This window comes from Vidua macroura, chromosome 2 (genome assembly GCF_024509145.1).
Source record: "Vidua macroura isolate BioBank_ID:100142 chromosome 2, ASM2450914v1, whole genome shotgun sequence".
Classification (NCBI taxonomy): Eukaryota; Metazoa; Chordata; class Aves; order Passeriformes; family Viduidae; genus Vidua; species Vidua macroura.
Genome location: NC_071572.1, coordinates 89948473 through 89968782, shown reverse-complemented (window position 1 = coordinate 89968782; position 20310 = coordinate 89948473). Strand labels below are relative to the sequence as shown.

Genomic DNA, 20310 nt, shown 5'->3' with positions numbered 1-20310 from the left:
AAATGTCACACCACATTTGAAGTGAAACTGATATAAATCCATGATGTGATGACCTCATTAAAAAAAAACAATTCCAAACAAATGCAAACTACATTTAACACTAAACCTTTCCCACATGAGTAATGTGGAGAGAAAGGATATATGGAAGGATATTTGGAAGGCCAGCAAGTGTTTGTGTAGCTAATAGCTCTTGATGCTAAGTATTAACAAACAGTTGCTCACTAACAAAATATCAAACAGTTGCTCGTGCTAAAGCATAAACAGCTTTTAAGAGACACCTAATTGGAAAGCTGGATCAGAAAGCAAATTGGCTCAGCTAAAATGTCTGTCACAGAGGAAAAGGAGGATTAAGAAGGGAAAATGGGCTTCTGCATAAAATAACATAAAGATGCCTGAACCATAGGAAGCTTTCTGCACTTGTTGCAGTGTGACAAGAAGGAGGTCACCAACACAAGCGATCTATTGATCCATAGAGGTTTTGCAGTTCTCAAGTACTTTCAGTCATCCAATTTCTGAAACTTTCTATAAACTGCAGCATCTACTTTTCTGGAATGGAGAAAATTATTATGTTCCATTTACCTTATTTTAGGCTTGCACCTCCCAGGAATTCCCTGAACATGCTCTAGTTAGTTGAAAACCTAAAAATGACTCCATAATTTATATCTGGAAGACAAGAGAGTTGCAGTAAAAAAAATGAGATTGTTTTTTTCTCCACATGATGCAAATATATATCCATGTGCTCTAATAACAAATTTGTTGCAGACAAATTTGTATAACAAAAGTGTTTGGGCAGACAATGAGTTCTGCTGGAGGGCAGTGTTTGGCCAAATTTAGCTGGTAGCCCCTCTGGGTATCAACTAAATGTTAAGTGCTGCATGGTTGGATATTTTGCTATTGTTGTTTGGGCTTATTTTATTGCCTGTTAGGGTGAAGAATTTGCTTTCTGTGCTGTGGAGTCTGAAGGTTCAGCTTTACACTGCCATAAGTGTGTATGTGGAGGAAAACATCACAATCTAATGGTGAAACTGGATCAGGCTACTGAAACATCACCTAGTGCAGTGTTTCTCCAGTTTTGTGGGTCTGCCTCCCTTTTGAGCCCCTCTGATTACCATTTCCCTCTGTTCAGAGGGTGAGAAGTTCCTCCACATTAGGAAGGAAAAGAGGTTGTAACTGCTGCAAGTATTTACATTCTCTGGAGAAAAGGAAACTACCTATAATTGCTGGCAGCAGCCAGGCAATTAGCTGTTCTCTGAGTAGTATAAACATTTTATGACCATCTCTGAACTCACCTTTGAGAATCCCCTTGAGATAGAAGCATCACAATTGGAGGAAACACAGATCTAAAGACAAGGAGAATTGAGGAAAAGCATCTGCACAAAAAACACAGCTACAAACTTCAATCTGACAATGTGATGGGAATCTTTATTCATTTCTGGAGTTCTTAAAGTTATTTTAGGCTTTCTAAGAGGTTTCACAGGTTGCACTGTAAAAATACTGTTATGCTAGACTGAGTCAGAGAGAGCACAATCAATAATTATGCACCAAGACACGGAGTTGTGATATGATTTTCATTCTGTCTTCAACTGGCTAATTGTGATTAGCTCACAGTCTTTCCATTCTTCATGCAGCAACACTCCAAAGAAGAGTTGTTTATGTAGAGATGGGGCTTTCTCTGCTATGAATTAAGGCAAATTTAGAGATTCATGATATAGCAAATACATTGCTGTATATGAAGTTTATTCTGTAAAGATATTGCAGTCATGATCTTTCATCTGTAAAAGAGATTCTCTGCTGTGCATTCAGAGGTTTATCTGTTTTGGTGAGTGTGGCTCTCTGAGGAATTACATTTGTGCAAGGCATGCCTGGACGTTCCTGATTCTCATTCACTAGGCTGAGTCAATTTCAGTCTCTTGTTCTGGAAATGCAAGTTTTTGTGTACGCAGGGTTTCTGGTGAGGGCCTGCCATCAAGTTCCATCAGCATTAGGCTGCACAGATGGAAGGCTGCCCGGTCAGCTTTTGCAGGTGATCGTCTGTTACATGTAGCATAAGGAGAAATGAGTAACAGGAATTGTAAAAATCAGTTGGATTTAATAAGATTGGATTGGCTGGGACTCAACTCAATGACCTCTTGTAGGATCTGGAAGTTAAGACCTAAGACCTGCTTACTCACCTGCAGCGCACCTGAGGTGAAGCTGATCCTTGGTACTTTCTTTTTAATGGGGAATCTCCTCTCCTAAAATGAAAAATGTTTTGGCCTTTCAGCTGCATGGAACACAGTTTTATCGCAAGGAAGTTAAGCAGTCAGTGATGGATGAAATAGAATACAGAATTCTTGGGACCCAAACTGTGTTTATCCTAATTGATAATTTCTGTGTAATTAGACATAGTCCGCATCAAGAAAGACCACTGCATTTTTACAATATTCTAGCATGTTTTTTCTCAACACCTTTGTACCTTTAGCAATTTGGCAAGTTTAAAAATAGCCAGCACATAGAGTATTGCTTCATGAATGACTCCACCTCAGCAAAGGTTTCCTTTCTGTAGTGTATAAATTAGCCAAAGAGGCAACAGCTCAGAAGCAAAGCTTGGAGTTTATGCAGTATAAAGGGACGCTCTCCCAGGCAGAGAAATTGTCCTTTTAACTGCTGATTTGTCACATGTACAGCAGCTGAGTGATTTTTATATAAGGGTACTTAAAGTAGAATATAAGAGATTCCTTAAAAATATCTTCAACCAGTAGCCTGCTATAGTAATAGCTACCATGTCTTACAGTTGCATCATCTTCTAAAATTTACTGTGAATAAGCAAAGATAAAATGTTCTGTTCTAAGGAAAAAAGAAAAGGCTACTTTGTAGTTTGCAATAATGAACTAAACAAGTTTACATGAGCAAAAGAAATAGAATTAATTGCCATCTCTAATGAACTGAGTGACTGGACTTTCCATCTTATATCTGAAATAACTGTAAGCAGAAAAAGAGGATGACTGAGTGTGTTTGTTGCGGCGCTGCAGTTTCCTGAGGTGGTGAGATGATGATTTGAGGCCAGTACTAAAACATGACTTTTAATACATTCTTCATTCCGATGAGGGCTTGTTCTGGCCCACCAGCAACTTCACTTCTTGCTTATCTATGCTGGAATTGACGCTCTCTGCCTCCTTTTCCTGCTCGGGGACGCAGGTGCAGCCCACAGGGATGGTGATGTAATCCTCGGTGTAGACGTAGCGGCCCCCGGCGCAGGCGGGCGTGCGGCGCAGGATGACGGTGGGCATGAACACCGGGGTGCTGCGGAAGTGCAAGCTCTCCTCGCCAAAGATCCCCATCAGGCAGCCTTTGCACAGGCAGTAGGCTTCGGGAATGTACTTAGGGTATCTCGTGGGATCATAGGAAATTCTAGAGAGAAGCAAATACAGATTCTTTAGTACCTCTCAAACCAGGTATATTCATCTGGAATTATATTATCTTATATATCATTATATCATTATAATAATTATATCATGTTTTTGTTGTCTTCGCCAGGAAAAATAGCTGTAGCTGTTGCTGTCTGGCTTCTAATTTGTAAGGTGTAAAAAAAAAAACATGAACAGGTTACAGAATTGTTTGGGTCCTACAGTGCACATGGAAGTATGAAGTGTCTGGCTTTCTGAATTGTGAGATTCAAGGGTTTAAACAGAATGAGTTTTGCATTTTGGACTGAATAGGCAAACAGAGCATTAAAAAGGACGCTTGGGCATTTCTAAACTTTTTATCTGCCTTGAGTTCTTCAAAAACAGGTACAAATCCTCATTAACATTATTATTGTTAAAGCCATAACATGATGTTTTAAAATTTAGTAATTTTAATAAAATTGAATTATACTATTATTTCTGCAATAGGTTTTTCTCCCTAGTATATTTGGGGTCATAAATGTGACTTCCCCTTGAAAGCTGAACTCTGTATTGTTTTTCTAATTCATGTCTACTGTATCTTCCTCTAACCACAGAAGAGCAACATTTTCATGCCCACACTGAAATAAACTGCAACTTCCTGGGATGAGGTATCCACACCGTCTCTGGGCAACCTGTGCCAGTGTCTCGCCAACCTCACTTCTTAATTCTTCCCAGTACCTGATGTAAACCTGCTGTCTTCCAGTTTAAAGCCATTATTCCTTGTCCTATCACTCCATGCCCTTGTGAAGAGTCCTTCTCCAGCTCTCTTGTATGTCCCCTTGAGATACTGGAAGGTTCAGCCTGTCTTTATAGGAGAGGTTCTCCATCCTTTGAGTGTTTTCATGGCCTTCTCTGGACTCACTCTAACAGTCCACGTTCTTCTTGTGTTTTGATCCCAGAGCTGGATGCAGTCCTCCAGGTGGGATCTCTTAATAGATCTTAAAGTGATCTTAAATCTTAATAGATTTAAAGCAATTTCTAAATTGTGTTTCCCAGGGTTGGCAGCACTTTCTTGGATATCAAAGTGTTCACCGTTTATCTCTTCAGTCTGTCTCTGAGATGAGAAGAGGTTTCAGATTTGGAAGAGGCAGAACCCAAAGTCTGCCTCAAGCTGTGACTGCAATCACTGCTAGTCAACAAAATCTATCCTTGTGAGAACAGGCAGCCTGGCTCTCCCTCTCACACCACCCCTGGGCTGACACTGATGTTTTCCTGGTCACAGGATTGATCAAGGAACTCATTCAGCTAAGGAATAACTCCATCAGAAGCTGAGGTTTGGTCTGTCAGCTGTCTTGCCACACACGTACACAGAGCTCTGCACCAACCAGCCAGAGTGAACAAGCAGCTTAGGCAGGGACAGAAGGGAGCTGCCCTTTTCAGAAGTATCACCAGTTTATCTGGTTAAAGGAAATCTGGAATCACAGCTTTTGCCAAACACAAACTTGATTATCCTGTCATCAAGGAAAAGACACTTTTTAATACATATATTATGACCATTATGTATGTGTATATATATACATATATATATATATATATATAATTTAAAGTATTTGTTTTCCTCACAAAAAAAAATCTGACCAGTTCCCTAATAGCCAGACATCTGTGATGTTGCAGATATTTTTTGCAATGCTCCTCTGTCCCATTTATACTTGCTTACTTCCCCAGGAAATACCTTCATGTTACAGGATCAGTGTGAAATAAAATGTCTGGTAGCCAGCAGAAGGGAAGAAAGGGGAACACAGGCCTTTCTACTGTGATACATTCCCATTTCAAACTCAAGTGTGAATAATTTCAGTGGTGGATTGTTAAACACACCATGTGTCAAGTTATTGGTATTTACTGTATTATCTCTAGCACCTGATTTATGATATCGTTATTTGTGGAAAGCATGAACATGCTTCTGCATGCAAACATGAGAGGTTTCACTGATAACAGGAGAACACTGTCACTGGAATCATGGTCTACAACTACCTTTCTCATCCAAATTCCCACGTGGAAAAAATCAAGTATTAATGGGGTGGGTTTTTTGAAAGATGGTGTGGTTGTGGCATGGTTTTCTACTTTCCAAGGGGAAAAAATCTCTTATATTACTAAGTTCGATGTTAATACATCACAGTGAGAACTGGAAGGAATCAGAGAGAATCCAAACTTAATGATGGATTGAAAATATAGATGTGGTTTTTCATCCAGACCAGAACTTCAAGACTGAAGCCTCTAAGTAATGCCTCCTGAAATTAACACCTAAACTCAAATGTCACTAAAATTTGGAGCCATATACAAGGTTTTGCATCTGTAACTCAAACCTGTTCAGAAAAGCCATATAAACAAAACCTTATTTGTGTCTTTCTAGGGAACCCAGACCTGCTTGGGTAGGAGCCACTAAGAAACACCAACCAGTACAAATCACATTTTGACATCTTCTCCTAGAAGAGGGTAAACATTTTTGATCAGATTAACTAACCAGGTAAAAATGCATGCTCCAAGTTCCTGCTATGTCTTTCATTACACCCAAGAGATGGATGGAGCTGGGAAGAGTGGTGGAGAACCAGAGAAGTGCAACTTTCCCCTGGTACTCAAGTGTCCCCTGCAGCCTTGTGTCACTTGCTGGCCACTGCTGCAAACCAGACATTTTATAAAAGTAGAATATAAGCCCAGACACTTTGATGAGGATTGCCTGTGTCCTGTGAACTCAGGTCACCGCTGTGGAAGGCCAAGTCTGCGTCGCCAGCACTCCTGGTTCACAAGTGACAGGAGCAGTGAGCTGTGCTGGGCTGCTCTGTTCCCATCTGCTGGAACAAGAAGCAGGTTTGTGCTGAACTGGAACTGCTAATGAAGTGTGACTTGGCTACTTTTCCTTATGACCCTATGAGTGCTTTGAGAGCTCCCAGTGAAAAACAAACTTCCTGCCATTTACATACTGAGCCTGGAAACTCAAGAGAAAACTTTCTGTCAGAAGTAAAACACTTGCAGAGTCTTCATCTGCCTTCTCCTGTACCACTACCCTTATAAGTAGTATTTTTAATAATATTGTCACTTCATAATTTCCAAGCTTCTGATTCCACAGGGTCAGATGCTGTGCTGCGGCAGGGAGCCGACTCTTCAGAAAATCAGTGTTAGCACTGGGCTTACAGCTGGATGTTATCAAAAGTCTAATAAGCAGATCATCATCCCCTTCCTTCACACTCTGAAATACTTACAGGATTAAGAGCTAACAGCTTTTTTCCCTCCTTGCCAAGACATTTCTTTCCCTATAGCAGGTGTTCTTTTGTTCATGTTATGATTTATTTTTTATACAGGCAGCAATATAGGTATTACTACTATGGGTAGCACAGTGCTTGCACAGTGCTAGCCCAGTGCTAACTGATTTTCTGAAGAGCTGTACAAACGTGCTCAGCTAAAAAGAATGACAGCTCTGCATCCCCTTGTATTCTTTCCCTTGGCTGCATCTTTGGGACATGCATACCATGCCACATGGTAATGTTAAATCCTGGAAAATGCCTTGGATAAGCTTCTAGAAAATCACTGGAGTATTATTTGAAGTAAAGCCCTCCTGTATGACTTTGTTCAACACACTGCAGACAAGCTTGGCTTTTACCAGTGAAAAATGACTTGCCTGTATTACTTGTATTAAGAATTTATGTAAATGAGCACTAAACCAAGGATGCTTATAAACTGAAACTGATTTTTGAGCTTATAAACTGAAACTGATTTTTGAAAAACAGAAAAAAACAAGCTGGGCAATGTTTGAGAGAGGGACTGGCTAACTTGGCTAACATCATCAGAGCAACACTGATAATAAAAGTTAAATCTATGTAAATTAACCATTAGGAGATGCAGAATTAGGCCCCAGAGGCAGAAACAAAAGCCACAGGATTTGGAAATTCAGAAACCTGAAAGACTTCTTGAATACACACAAAAAATTTTGCTAAACTCCCATAGAAGTGTGTTTGCAAACTAGTTATGATTGTTAGTGTAGCCTTAAGACATCAGAAAATAAGAAATAGAGCTGATATCTACAGCTAGTTAATGAATGTCACCTGTGCTCTGCAGCACCATTAATAGAATCACAAATCAGCACTACCTGTAAAAGTTTTGCTGACTTCAGCGGGATCAGATTTTTCAACATTTGCTCTGAGCTTTATGATCAGACCCCCCACAAATGTTTAGGCAGACATTTAAAATTAATCCTTTTTATAATGGCTCTTGTCCATGAGCAACTTTTCTGTGCATCTCTGGAGCTGTGCTTGCCCTGCTAATGATTCACCATGACTGGTGAATGGCTTCTGTAAGTGTTAACAAGAGCACCTATCCTCCGCTGTCAGTAGGGTCTGCAGGTCCACCCATATAATTAATTCTTGTTAAGCAATTCTGAACCACAGCAGTAGCCAAATGCTACTTGCACTTGCCAGAATATCCTTGTACAAGCAGGCTTTCTGGATTTCATTGACTCTCCATGTAATAGTGCTAAAAAGGACAAGCAACCCCTGGACAGATGTCGCAAGCTGGCACACAGTCAGCCTGATGGTTTCATGGAAGGATGATTTCATGGCAGAACTCCTCCTGCTGGCTCTATTTTTTAAAAAAAGCTGAGTAATTTGTAGCCCAACTTCCTGAACTGCTGAGCAAATCCAGCATGCTCAACTGACTTCAGGGAACTCTGCTGTCTCTTTATAGCTCTGCAGAGCAAAGAGTGATTCACGTGATTAAACTCTGTGCCCTGAGTTATATACTGATCTCCTGTGGCCACCAGGATGGAATTTCAGTATCAGACACATGAACAAGTATTTTCCCCCTAACTTTTGCCTTAAATACCACCTGTTGGTTGCTGTTAGCAGCAGGGTTTGGGACCAGATGGATCTGAGGTGCAATCCATGTACAACTCCTGTATCTCTGGTTTGCAGCAAACCAAACATGATGTAAGTCTTGATTTTTGTATAACCAAATTAAAAGACCAAGTAACAGAAAATAAACAATAAGCACAGAACAAAGACAAGCAAAGAAGCCACACAAGAATTATCTGAGCTTTGAGCCAGTCAAACCCAATTCTTCCACACTTAAAACAGAATGACAGACTTGGGATACAGATAATGCAGTAGAGTCAACATTATACAGTTCTCTAAGTAATATATTTGATTCTTTCTCATAAATGCTGATATGAAAAAATTCCAGTTGACTTGGACTGAACAGTCATGTGAACAGAAGAATTACAAGCAGCAGCGTTAAACAGCTGGAGCAGGTGCCTGGGGAGATATTCAGGGGAAGGTAAGTAGAGCCAGACTTAATATCTTTATTATTAATGATCTGGAATAGGGAGTATAAACAGTATGTTAATGAAATCTGCAGATGGTAACAATGGGAAATGCTGCAACGCCAGTGAAGACAGAGAAACAGCATGAGGTATTTCAGGCATTAAAATGCACGTCAAAAAGAAAAAAGAGCCTTTCTGCACAGAGCAGAAATGAATGGCACTGTAAGTCTTTAGGTGCGGAAAAGAAGCCGGAGAGCAGGATGTCTGTGAGACGCTGGAATGGGACAGGCACCTTGATGCAAATTTCAAGTAGTCAGATTCAGCCATTGAGCAGTTTCCTATCAGAGCATACAAGAGGGGTCTGCCTACAGTGAATTTATGAGCATTCACCAACTTTGGTGATTCAGAAGGCAGTTAAGGAGATAGCAATGAATCTGTGAAGGGGTGCAATTTACAAGGGAAAAGAATTAAATGCAAGTAGGCTTGTCAGGAAAGCACTGTACAGAAGAGAGCTGTGTGCAGCTTTTCAGATTAACACTCCAGCCATGGAGAAGAAATTGTTGGGATTGTGTAAGTGAAATTGGTTAACCATTGACAAAGCATAATGGGACATTACTTGTCTTTAATGGAGAGCTGTGTGTCCCTCTCAAAGATATGGAGTAACTCTAATAGGATTAAGGAGCTTCCAGGGTACCCCGTTGAAGACCACAGAACAAAACAAATTTTCACATCTAGCTTCAAAATCTATGAGATAGCAGGTGGTAATAGCTAATTAGCAATCTTATCTTTTACACTTTAATTACACATCTTGAGATATCTATTGCTGTCTCATTGCACACTAATGATACAGTAAAAATGCAGTCACAAAAAAAGCTGTAAATGAGGTCTGTTAACTAGACAGAATACTCAGGCCTCTTTATCATAAAGAAACATTTTTCCTCTGAATATTTTAGATTTTGCTTTTAATGGTGTAATACTTCTCCCCCACTATCTTTTACAATTCCTAGCTTGGAATTCCTAGCTTAGAGATGTCATCAAATTACTTGTATGTGAATGGTTAGTGGTCTGTCTGAAAACACTTGGATGAAAAGTACAGTGGATTTACTTTTGTAAGCCAAGCCCCAAAAAGCATCTGGTTCTCCGTTAAGAAGTCTATACAGAGCTCCAACTGAAAATAAATACCTGTCCAACAAGATGTAAGGATGAAGGCACGGTTTTCAAACCAGAGGAACAATTTTCTGATAGCACTAGTATTTTCCAAAACCGCTGTAAAAAATACCTGAGCCAAATGGTAGGTGTCTCACTCATGGTATTTGCTTTGTGCACTCTTAGGTAGCTTAAAAATCCTCAGTCTTCTTAGAGAAGAAGTAGTGCTAAAAATACTTTGCTTATGAAAGGCTTACTGAGCAAATAAACCATCTTTCTCTCAGTAGGATTACTTCTTACACTAAAAGCGAGCAAAACCCATGCCATAAAATAAATATTTATTGGAGAGCCTAACAAGGAGATAACTGTTTGCTGAATACACAGGAACTGCATCAAACTATATACCAGGGATAATGTATAAAAAATAGCAGGAAAGTCAGTTCCTTTTAAGTTTGCATGTTTTAGCTTCCTGTTGTTTGCAGTCTTTTACAGAAAGCTGTAAACAGAAGCTGGTCTTATTCAAACCACCAGAAGACTTCATAATCTTCTGAGAATGTGATCACACACTGGGTTTAGTGTACTAGATCAGTGGTTTCCAAGCTTTTCCAGAGCTTCCTATAGAAGTGCAGGCCCTTGTTTCGTGTATTAACCAGCCTCACAACAAATTTACTTTACTTAGTTGTTTTTATGCCCCCTAAAAATAGTCTGTCAGACCCTGTTTCCACCTCAGGGGAAGGAGGTTTCCAAAGCACAGGTTGAAAACACAGGTGTAGAATACTGCCGTACTCATTCCTTACCTACGCTCCTACAGCAAATGCGACATCCAGTCCTTGGGAGTGTTTGGTAGGTGAAGATACGGCTCTGGTGGTGGGTGGGAACACAGACTGTACCCTGATGTATTTTAGAAACAGCGGCGCGTCTGGAGTCACATTTTGGGGAAAGCATCTGAGCCCCTCTGCGGCTGCTGCAGAATCAAGAGGTGCTTCTTTGGTGGTGGTCCTTTGTTGAGGGTCCTCTGATTATCCCATATGACAATTTGCCTAAGTGACTTTTTGAGGGTGGTCTGTGCTCCCGGGTGGGTGTGGATGTGGGTGTGAGCTCCATCTCATGGCTTGCTCCACCTCATTCATTTCTCTTTTTGCCCGCTAGACATATTCCTCACACAAGCTGCTTTTACATAATTACCTTATATCGCCTACTTAGACTGTGTCTTAGCACTTTTCCTGGCTGCCGCCCGGTGCCGCGGCCGCCCCTCGCCTCCCGAGCCGCCCCGGGCACGGCGCGGCAAAGCCGGCGGAGTCCGGCGCTGCCGGTCCCGCACGGGGACACCGCCTCGGCTCCCTTCAGCCCGCCGGGCCCCCTGAGGCGGCCGCACCTCCCTTCCCCCGGCGCCCGGAGTCACCTGTATGCCCAGGGCGATGCGCTGCGCAGGTTGACGGGGAGCCGGACCCTCTTGTCTGCGGGCGGCCGTGCCCCGGCGGGGCAGCTGGCGTTGTGCTGGCGGCCCGGCGGCTCGGGCTGCAGGGTGTGGTGGAAGGCGCTGAGCATGCCCGCCGCCAGCCGCCCGTACAGCTGCTCCAGCAGCTCCTCGGGCCGCTCGCCGCAGCTCCGGGTCCGCGCCGGCCGCTGCTTGGGCGCCCTGGCGGCCTCCGGGCGGAGCGGGAGCAGCGCCGCGCAGAGCAGCGCCAGCAGCGCCGCCAGCGCCGCCCGCACCTGCAACGATGCCGCCGTCAGAGGGGATGGGGACACCGGGGACGTCGCGCCCGCCACCGCCCGCGCCCCGCAGCCCCCGGCCCGCAGCCCCTTACCCTGCCTCGCTGCATGGCGCCCGGGCTGCTTCTCCTCCAGGGAGCCGGGGAGAGCGGCGGGCTGCGGCGCCGCGCCGTGCCACTGGCTCTCCCGGCGGAGGAGCTGTTGGAAAAGTGCCCCGCGCCTCACTGCATCTCCCCTGGCCTCGCCTGCCAGGAACATGTTCGGCGGCGCTCACGGCGGCGGCGAGCGCTCGGCGCCGGGCGCGGGCCGGTCCCGCATCCCAGCGCTGCCCGCGGCCCCGGGGATACCCCGTGGGCACGGACGGATCCAGGCACCGGCCCCGCCGGCCGCCGCCCCGCCCCGGGGCTCCGCCGCGGCCACCCCGCCGAGCCACCGGCCAGGCGCTCCCCGCAAGCCCGGGGCTGCCGTCAAGAGCCCCGCTCTCCCTCCCACCGCACCGGCGGCACGGGCAGGAGCCGGGCTGTCCCCAAGCTCGCCGGGACACTCGGCATCCAGTGGCACCCTCTGGGCCAGAGCTCGAGACCGAGGCAGAGCCCGGGAGGATTTGGCCCAGTCGGAGCCAAAGTGTCAAGGCTGATGTGAAAAAATGTGGGGATTTACAGCTGGGGAAGGGACTGCTCTAGCCCGGATTCTCCCAGTCACTTTAGGGCAATTGGTGCTGTCCCTCGTAGGAGTTTAGGATTTCCGACTTGCCCGATTCCAGGTAGCACCTCTGGCACGTTTCTCCATCCCAGCTATGTCGTTTCTCCAGCAGGCACCGAGGTGATTGATGTCCAGCACGAAGACTGGGGCTGGCCACCGTGAGGCCTGATCCTCCCGCAGACACCCAGGGCAGGGTCACTCTGCTGGCTGCAAGAGAAGCCGCCTCAGAAGAAGAGAAATTTGCATTGTACGTACTATAAGGAGGTTGAGACCTCCAATGGCTTCTCCATCTATTCTTTTAAAAACACATGATACAATATAATCATGGTCTCTGACACAATTCATCACTTGAATCAAGTATGTCATGTGCTCTGATTAAGTCTTGCCCATCTACTGAGGCATTTAGGATAAGGACAGTTAAACATGAAAATACTGGTTGGGAATAAGGGAAAACGGGATCATAACTCATACAAAGACTGAGAAACCCCAACTTGGTACCACAGAAATATAAGACCAAATATAAGACTTCACCAAACAGGCTGGAGTTGAAACAGGATGGTCTGGCATTCATAACTGTAATGAACTGACTTGAATTTGTGGTTTCTGAAAAATCATACAATTAAATCTAACTATGATTTTTAGTGATTTTGATGCCTTATGCATCACATATCAGTATCACTTATTAGCAGTATCTTGACCTTTAACTGTGTGGGATTTGAATCAGATTTCAGCTCTGAGGAAGGACAGTTTTAAATTGAATTCCAAATTCTCTTTTGCAGTCAGATCCTCAGGCAAAAGACTGGGACAAGGTGTGTGTCCATTTAGCCCAGTCCAGTCTAACCCCTCACGATGCACCTGGCCTTATGTTACTTTACCACTTTCGAGTGGTGTGTGTGGCAACATGGCAAATATTTATCACCATAGGTCTTTTTATATTACTCTTCCTAAGACCAACCAGCATCTTCAGAAATTTCAGATTTCTGAGCAGCAAGAGGATGTCACACTTGGCTTTGCAAAACATGAGTTTTATGTACTTCCTTTGTATGCATCAACATTTCTGGGAGAGGCCTGCCTCAAAAAATCAGAGCAGATGAAAAGAAAACAATGGCACAGGCATTAAATTGCCATTGAATTTAAGGCTTTGGTCTTATCTAGGCAATATTCTAATTCCGTATGATAGTTGCATTGTATTGTCTCATGAAAAATCACATTGATTCAAATAATAAAAAGCACGGAAGGTCAGCAAATGAGATTCCACTACAGAGGAACTAAGAGTGCTATGCCAGTTCTTGTGGCATAGTCTACCCTAGAGACATCTGAGTCATAAAATATTCCCTAATACACTTGGGCAACTTAGGTTCTTCCATGACTTTAAGAAATTACTAACCAGTATCTTTTTCATTGGTGTTAGTTTATAATTTTCTTAGAATTTGAGGGGGATTTAAAATAGCTATGTAAATGAAATATTGAAAAAATATTTAGTAATATGAAATCTGTCCCGAATGTGATGTAATACAGGATATTTCAATCAATGGATTCAGAACTATGTCTTTCACTTTTACGTAACATTCTAAATGTTCTTTCTGGAGATTGTCATTCAATATTTATATTTGGGAGTGGTATCTACCTCCTGAGATTATCACCACAGTGATCAGTGTCAGATAATAAGTTCAGTTCCACAAATTCCTGCTATGAGAAAGTCAGGATGTTCCAAAGAAAACTAAGCTCAGCAAGAATAAGACAGACATTTTTAGTGAGTTCATATAAATAAGAAGAAACATTTTCTGCACCTGATTTCACCAGAGAGCCATGTTAAACGTGTTTAATAAAGGACACACTAGGTTTGTGTCTTCAGCTTTACATTGTTACCAACAGCTGGAGAAAAATGTGTCATAGCAGGAGAAAAAAATCCTTTTCAAATACGTTATAATCAGACCATTATCATCATTTGGAAAATTGTTTCAGAACCATTGGAATGATGGTGAAAGCCTGATAGTAAATTTAAGGATGTAGCCCTTTCCAGACACATTAATCCCCAAGGAGCAGTGTTGTCAGTTTTCTGCTTGAGGTTGTTGTCTTCCATAGCTGCTCTGGCACATGACAGCTGGTTTCAGATACTATGGTTCACACATAAATAAAACACATTATTGTGACAAACATTATTAATGATACCACAGTAATATGCTTGTCACAAAAAATGGCAGAATTGCCCTACACTGGCATATTCCAACTGCTTATTCCCAAACTGCTACAGCATTAATGAGATCCTATCTCTATCTGAAATGATGATGTGAAAAAAGTTTTAAAAATCATCATACAGACCTCAAGTTGAACAACTCAAGTTGTTGGGTAGAACAAAACATCCAGCTGGCATCCCCAGCAGGTATAAATCTTCAGAGAGAGAATTAAAGTACTCCCAGAAGATGTCCTTCTGCCTCACATTCTGTTTGCAGATAACCTGTCACCCAAACTCTTCTGTTCCCATTCATCTTCCCCGCAGTTGTGATACCACTTTGCAGTGTCCATGGCATGGCATCTTCTGCAGCAGCATCTCAGCATATTTTACAGTTTTTATGCAATTTAACTCTGCAAAAGTGAATTCTGAAGAAGTGCAGACTCTTCCAAAGACTTCATTTTGCCAAGGAGGAAACTGAGGAGCAAACAGGTTAAAAATAGCCTTTTTACAATAAAGTTGATAATCTGTGTCCTTGACATCAAGAATAAATAAAACATAGCAAATTAGATTAATTTCTTATGATCTCACACTGCTCTTGCAAAGGAACCAAGAGAAACAGTCCTTTATAATGAAATTTTATCATAAAACTATTTACTGGCAATTTTGGATGCCCCATCCTTGGGAGTGTTCAAGGCCAGTTTGGATGGGGCTTGAAGCAACCTGGTCTAGTGGAAGGTGTCCCTGCCACAACAGGGGGGGTTGGAACTGGATGATCATTAAGGTCTCTTCCAACCCAAACTATTCTATGATTCTATGAACTATATCTTTGTACCAATTTCAATTCCTATTTTACTCTGGAATAGCTTTGTTTTAGAAGTAAGAAGTCATGTAATCTGACAAAGGATGTTCAGAGAAAAACATGAAAAATGTGATTAAGAATGTTTTGATGCTGTAGAGCTAGGCATGTTCAGAAATAAATACTACTCAAATAGTCATTTATATTTGGCTACTGTACAAAGAGATGTTTTTCATACATGTAAAGAGAAAGGTAACTTGGTATGTAAAGTTCCTATCCTGAGGAAGATCTCAAATCTAGGAGGTCAGCTGAGGATTGTTTAATATTGTATAATAGATCTTTTCATGACAATAGAAGCTAAAATACCTCATGAGTCAGTTTCTCGAGGGGGTCAGCATTTACTTAGGTTTAATGTTGCTGCTCTTCTAACATAAAATAATAAATTAATATAATAGCAGGAATCTTAAATTATTAATCTACTAATTCCAGAATGATAAACGTGAGATGGGTGTTTAAATGCTGCTGGAAGCATGTACCTGCAGAGATGTAGCCTGTTTTGTGCAACCAAGCCTGAAAAAAGTTTCTGCTTGAATTTTGTGGATGAAAATAGAGTTATTTAGCTCATTCAGGGTTCCACTCCTGTGGTTTCTAAGACCTATTGCAGGACCAAGGACATCCTACGGCAGCAGGGAACACAACTCACTGTACCTGAGCTAAATGCCAACCAAGGACAGGGTCAAGGACATCACATCAACATAGCCCAATAATCCCATATAACCCAGGTAATTATTTGAAACGAGCACTCCACTGGCCTGGCCACATTTCCTTGGAGAGCTGAGCTGCCTGAATCACACAGGTGTGCTCACCTGTGTGACAGCCTGAGGCATTCTAACATGGTGACTCAGCACTTCGAAGATGTGCCTGTAGCTTCTTTCTCAACAGATTCAGTTGTATTAATCTCCATCAGGGATCACTCTTTGGCCTTGAGTCCAGTCCTTGAGTCTTGTGTTCCCTCATACAGAACATCTTACACCAAAGAAGAAGGATGATGCGCTGAAGCTGCTTCCAAAGAATGGCTCCTGACCCAGGCTTACCTTTGGATCATGCAAGGCAGTTGTCTGGGAGATGAATTGTCATGGCCCAAAACTGTGCTACTGTGCACTGCTGTGCTACTGGTCTTACAGAACAGCTGGGTACACATCCCCTCCTCTGCTCTGGGCTTGCCCTGGCAATGTTGCAATCCTAGTAGAGATGCAGCCATAATGAACATGGCTTTGAAGTGGACAAACCTGGGCTACATCATTTTGACTGTCAGCAGGACTCATTATTCCGGTGTTGGAGCTGGATCACATGGCTTTCTGTCAGTTCACAACAAGCTCAACTGTGCTTGCAAAATAACATGCAAATTCATCATAGCCCAAAGCATTATATAATCAGATCCTCATGCTATAGGAAACAGCATGTTCCAGGAGTCCCTGGGAGTCTGTACATAGGAAACAACATGTTCCAGAACTGCCTGTGAGTTTGTGCAGGGCTGGAACAAAAGTGCAATTGTTTGTAATCCACAGAATTTTACCCAATGTACAGTTATGCATCTGGGCAAACTGAATCGAGAAACTGCTGCTGATGAAAATCTCTCTGATGTCAGCAGGAGTGTTTCTACAGACTACATTGTGAACTGAATCCCAAGTTATTGGTACTTCATGCCACTTTATCATGGACATGCCTATGTGATTGCAATGTTTGATTAGATGCTGTATTGGATTTGCATGGCCAAACTTTGGTAGTGGGGGGTCTACAGGGATGGCTTTTGTGAGAAGCTGCCAGAAGCTTCCCCAATGTCCATTGGAGCCAATGCCAGCTGGCTCCAAAATGGACATGCTGCTGATTAAGGCTGGACCTATTAGAAATAGTGGTAACGCCTCTGAGATAATGTATTTAAGAATTTTGTAAAAAGTTACTGCACAGATGTAGTTGCGGCCAGAGAAGAGCCAGGTGAGAACATGTGAGAGGAACAGCCCTGCAGACACCAAGGTCAGTGCAGAAGGAGGGGCAGGAGGTGCTCCAGGCATCGAGCTGAGATTCCCCTCCAGCCCTTGGTGCAGACCGTGGTGAGTAGTTGTGCCCCTGCAGCCCATGGAGATCCCCAGGGATGCAGAGATCCACCTGGAGCCCGTGGAGGAGCCCATGTTGGAGCAGGTGATGCCTGAGAGGAGGCAGTGACCCTGTGGGAGGCCCCTGGAGAGAGGAGCCCATGCTGGAGCAGCCTGTCCTTGAAGGCTGCACCCCGGGGAAGAGTGACCCACGCTGCAGCAGTTTGAGAGGGCCTGTTGCTCATGAGATGGACTCACATTGGACAAGTTCATTGAGAACTCTCTCCCATGGGAGGGACCCCGTGGTGCAGCAGGGGAACAACTCCTCTCCCTGAGCAGCAGGAGAAGCCATGGAACCGATCATGACCCTCATTCCCTGCCTCCCTGAGCCTCACTGTGAGAGGAAGTAGAGCTGGGAAGAGGGGAGGGGTTGGGGGAAGGTGTTTTGAAACTGTTCATTATCCTGTTCTGATTTTGTTAACAATAAACTCAATTAGTATCTCTGATTCAAATCTGGTTTTGCCTGTGATGGTCTTTGGTGAGTGATGTCTTGGTCCTTATCTCAACCCATGAACCCTCTGTTATATTTTCTCTCCCCTGCCCAGCTGCAGAGGGGAGTGATAGGCTTCAGTGGGTGCCAGGCATCCAGCCAGGGTCAACCCAGTGGAGTCTACTCAATTGTCTTTGTGTTAGAAGACCATGTAGCACCTCGCCTGCCTTCTCTTCTGCACTGTTTCACAGGTTTATCTACACTCCCTGCCATGATCCCATTTATTTTCTCTTACTGTAATTAACTCCAATACCTCATGCCACTGCAGTCTGTAGCTGAAAATGCTCCCTCCTGCATGGCACACTGGATCCTGGTGGTCTAGGTCTTCCAAGACTAAGCCTGACAGAAATAACTACGATGACATCCAGGAATCTGTCATTCTACAACCAGAGCAGCAGATACAGCAGGACTGAGGAACAGTCAAGAGAGACTTGCAGAAATAAGGCACCTGCCATCCACTTCCTTCTCATGCTCTTTTCCCCTGCTTAGAAGGATCAGGCCCCAGAGCTTACCTTGTCTTTCTTCTTTGGTGAGCCCCTTGGGGTGTTCCATAAACAGCACTGAACACGCTCTGCTCGTACCATCAGGCGGAAGCGGTGCAATCCCAGATGAAATACTGCTCCAGTCCGATGGGAAACGTGCTACACACAAAGCAGCTCATATCCCACAGGACACTTCTGACCACCTGCAGACATCCTATGAAACTGGGCAGTGTTTTTAAAACATGAAAAAGCATTTCATGAAGATAGGAAGACACTTATCCACTGTCACTGGGATACAGTCTGAGCACCAACAATGAGAAGGAACACTGAAAATTTTAGAGGATTGAATTCTTGCATTTCCAAGTGCAATAACCAAAGTCTAACTATTAAACCAAACTCATGCCAGGGTTCCAAAAACAAGTCATAGTTTTGCAAGTATTTATTAGGAAATTCTGAACACCTGACTAATATTTTTCATCTCCCCAAAGTGATTCCTACTACAGGAATTTAACATGTCTCAGTAATTTCAGATCAGACTTGTTCAGTTCATAAGCAAAATGGTGATTTCTGTAACTAACTTCTTTGCCCATACTCAGCTTAGGCTGTAGAAAACTACCACTGTGTGCTCAGTGCCAGTCTCCAACATAAGACTCAAAAGCTGCAATCTAATGAGCAGTTCTGGACAAACTAGGCTGAAATCCTGACAACTCTGACCACTCAAAATAAAAAAAAAAACAAAAATAAGGACATTTTACTGAGAGACTGCAATACGGTCCTAGTTCATCTAAGCTTAGGCTAAAATTAAGATGCTTTCTTTGGTATCGGTGCAAAGTGATTTGCTGAATTGTGACCTTAAGGAAGAACAAAGGTCATACCCAGCATTTTCAGGTCAGTTCACAGGACTTAAATAAATTCTGCCTTTGGATGAAGGATACAGGATTTTCAACCTTACAAGCATTGCTTTGAGGTAATTTGCATTTAAAGATGAAATTTTAGAGGCTTCTCTGTTTCATATTATCATCATACTTATCTCTGAAAGCAAAAGCTTTACACATTTGATGCAGCTTGCAAAGTGTGTGAGTACTTGTGTAGATCTTATGCATGAGTAAAATACCCTATTATTTTTTTGATCAATTACAGAAGACACTGCAATTACAAATCCATGTTTTTAACATAAGGTACCACATATTCAAAGTATTTAACAAATAGTTTATAAAAAGTCGACTACAAAACCATTATGAATGAAAAGTTTTTCAGCTATAACTTTTACAAGGATTAAAAAAATGATGAGTAGCCCATATGCTATTCTGGAAGCAGATCCTCTCCTAGTTCTTCGTCAGCAAAATCATCTTCCTCTGTTCTTTTCCTTGCTGCTGTTTTTGGTCTTTCTGGTTGTGGGCCAAGTGGGTCTGCGTAGGAGGCATCTAGGGTTTAAATAAATACATGTGAAACAGTTACAAACTATTTTAGCTTTGACTTTAGCTGGTTTTAAACATACAAAATCAAATACAAGATTAGGATTTAGCACTACACATCTGTGTCTTTGAATGGCAGACCAGAAAGAGCATATGAACACTGAAGGAGAACAAAACACTGCATTCAGGAACTGAGGCAAAGTTCCAGAGTTCTACTGATGGAAACCTCTTGATGTTTTTTCTAATAAATTTCTCTTATTATACTACAGTGAGAAAAAAACTTTGGAAATGTGCAAGGAACAGCAAGACTGACGACTTGTTTGAGGGATGGCTTTTTAGGAAGTATCACATTCACATGAATTTGGGTTTTAAAACCCCTTTGAAAATTCAGTCTTATTGAAGAACCTATGACTGCAGAATGGCAAGAACTGACTTAAAGGACACAGGAGACAGATATTGAAAATAATATTAACATGGGCCACATTTCTTGATATTTACAATTACTTTATAGTGAGCTCTGAACAATGAGGCGAAAGCCTAATTTTCATGGAAAAATGTTTCCCC

The 20310-nt window shown here is 42.8% G+C and overlaps 2 protein-coding genes across 4 annotated transcripts in view; both read right to left on the bottom strand.

The window, feature by feature from the left end:
* Window positions 1-1402: 1402 nt before the first annotated feature.
* Window positions 1403-11871, bottom strand: IL17D (interleukin 17D). The gene is made up of 3 exons (XM_053971738.1): window positions 11628-11871; window positions 11222-11532; window positions 1403-3390 (listed from the first exon to the last, which is right to left on the bottom strand). The coding sequence occupies exons 1-3, from the start codon at window positions 11640-11642 to the stop codon at window positions 3075-3077; spliced, it is 642 nt and encodes a 213-aa protein (XP_053827713.1). The 5' UTR covers window positions 11643-11871; the 3' UTR covers window positions 1403-3074.
* A 6884-nt stretch (window positions 11872-18755) lies between these two features.
* IFT88 (intraflagellar transport 88) overlaps window positions 18756-20310 on the bottom strand; it is a 43991-nt gene continuing 42436 nt past the window's right edge. For all 3 annotated transcript variants that reach the window (XM_053970871.1, XM_053970877.1, XM_053970873.1), the window contains one exon: window positions 18756-19755. In XM_053970871.1, coding sequence (XP_053826846.1) covers window positions 19634-19755 — 122 coding nt within the window. In that variant the 3' untranslated portion in view covers window positions 18756-19633. The remainder of the gene's footprint in view (window positions 19756-20310) is intronic.

What these genes read in the sequence shown, in the direction of transcription:
- IL17D (XM_053971738.1), bottom strand. An exon ending in GCATCGCCCTGGGCATACAG is followed by an intron (nt 3,391 to 11,221) that starts GTGACTCCGGGC and finishes GCTTCTCTCTAG; the next exon opens with AATTTCCTATGATCCCACGA.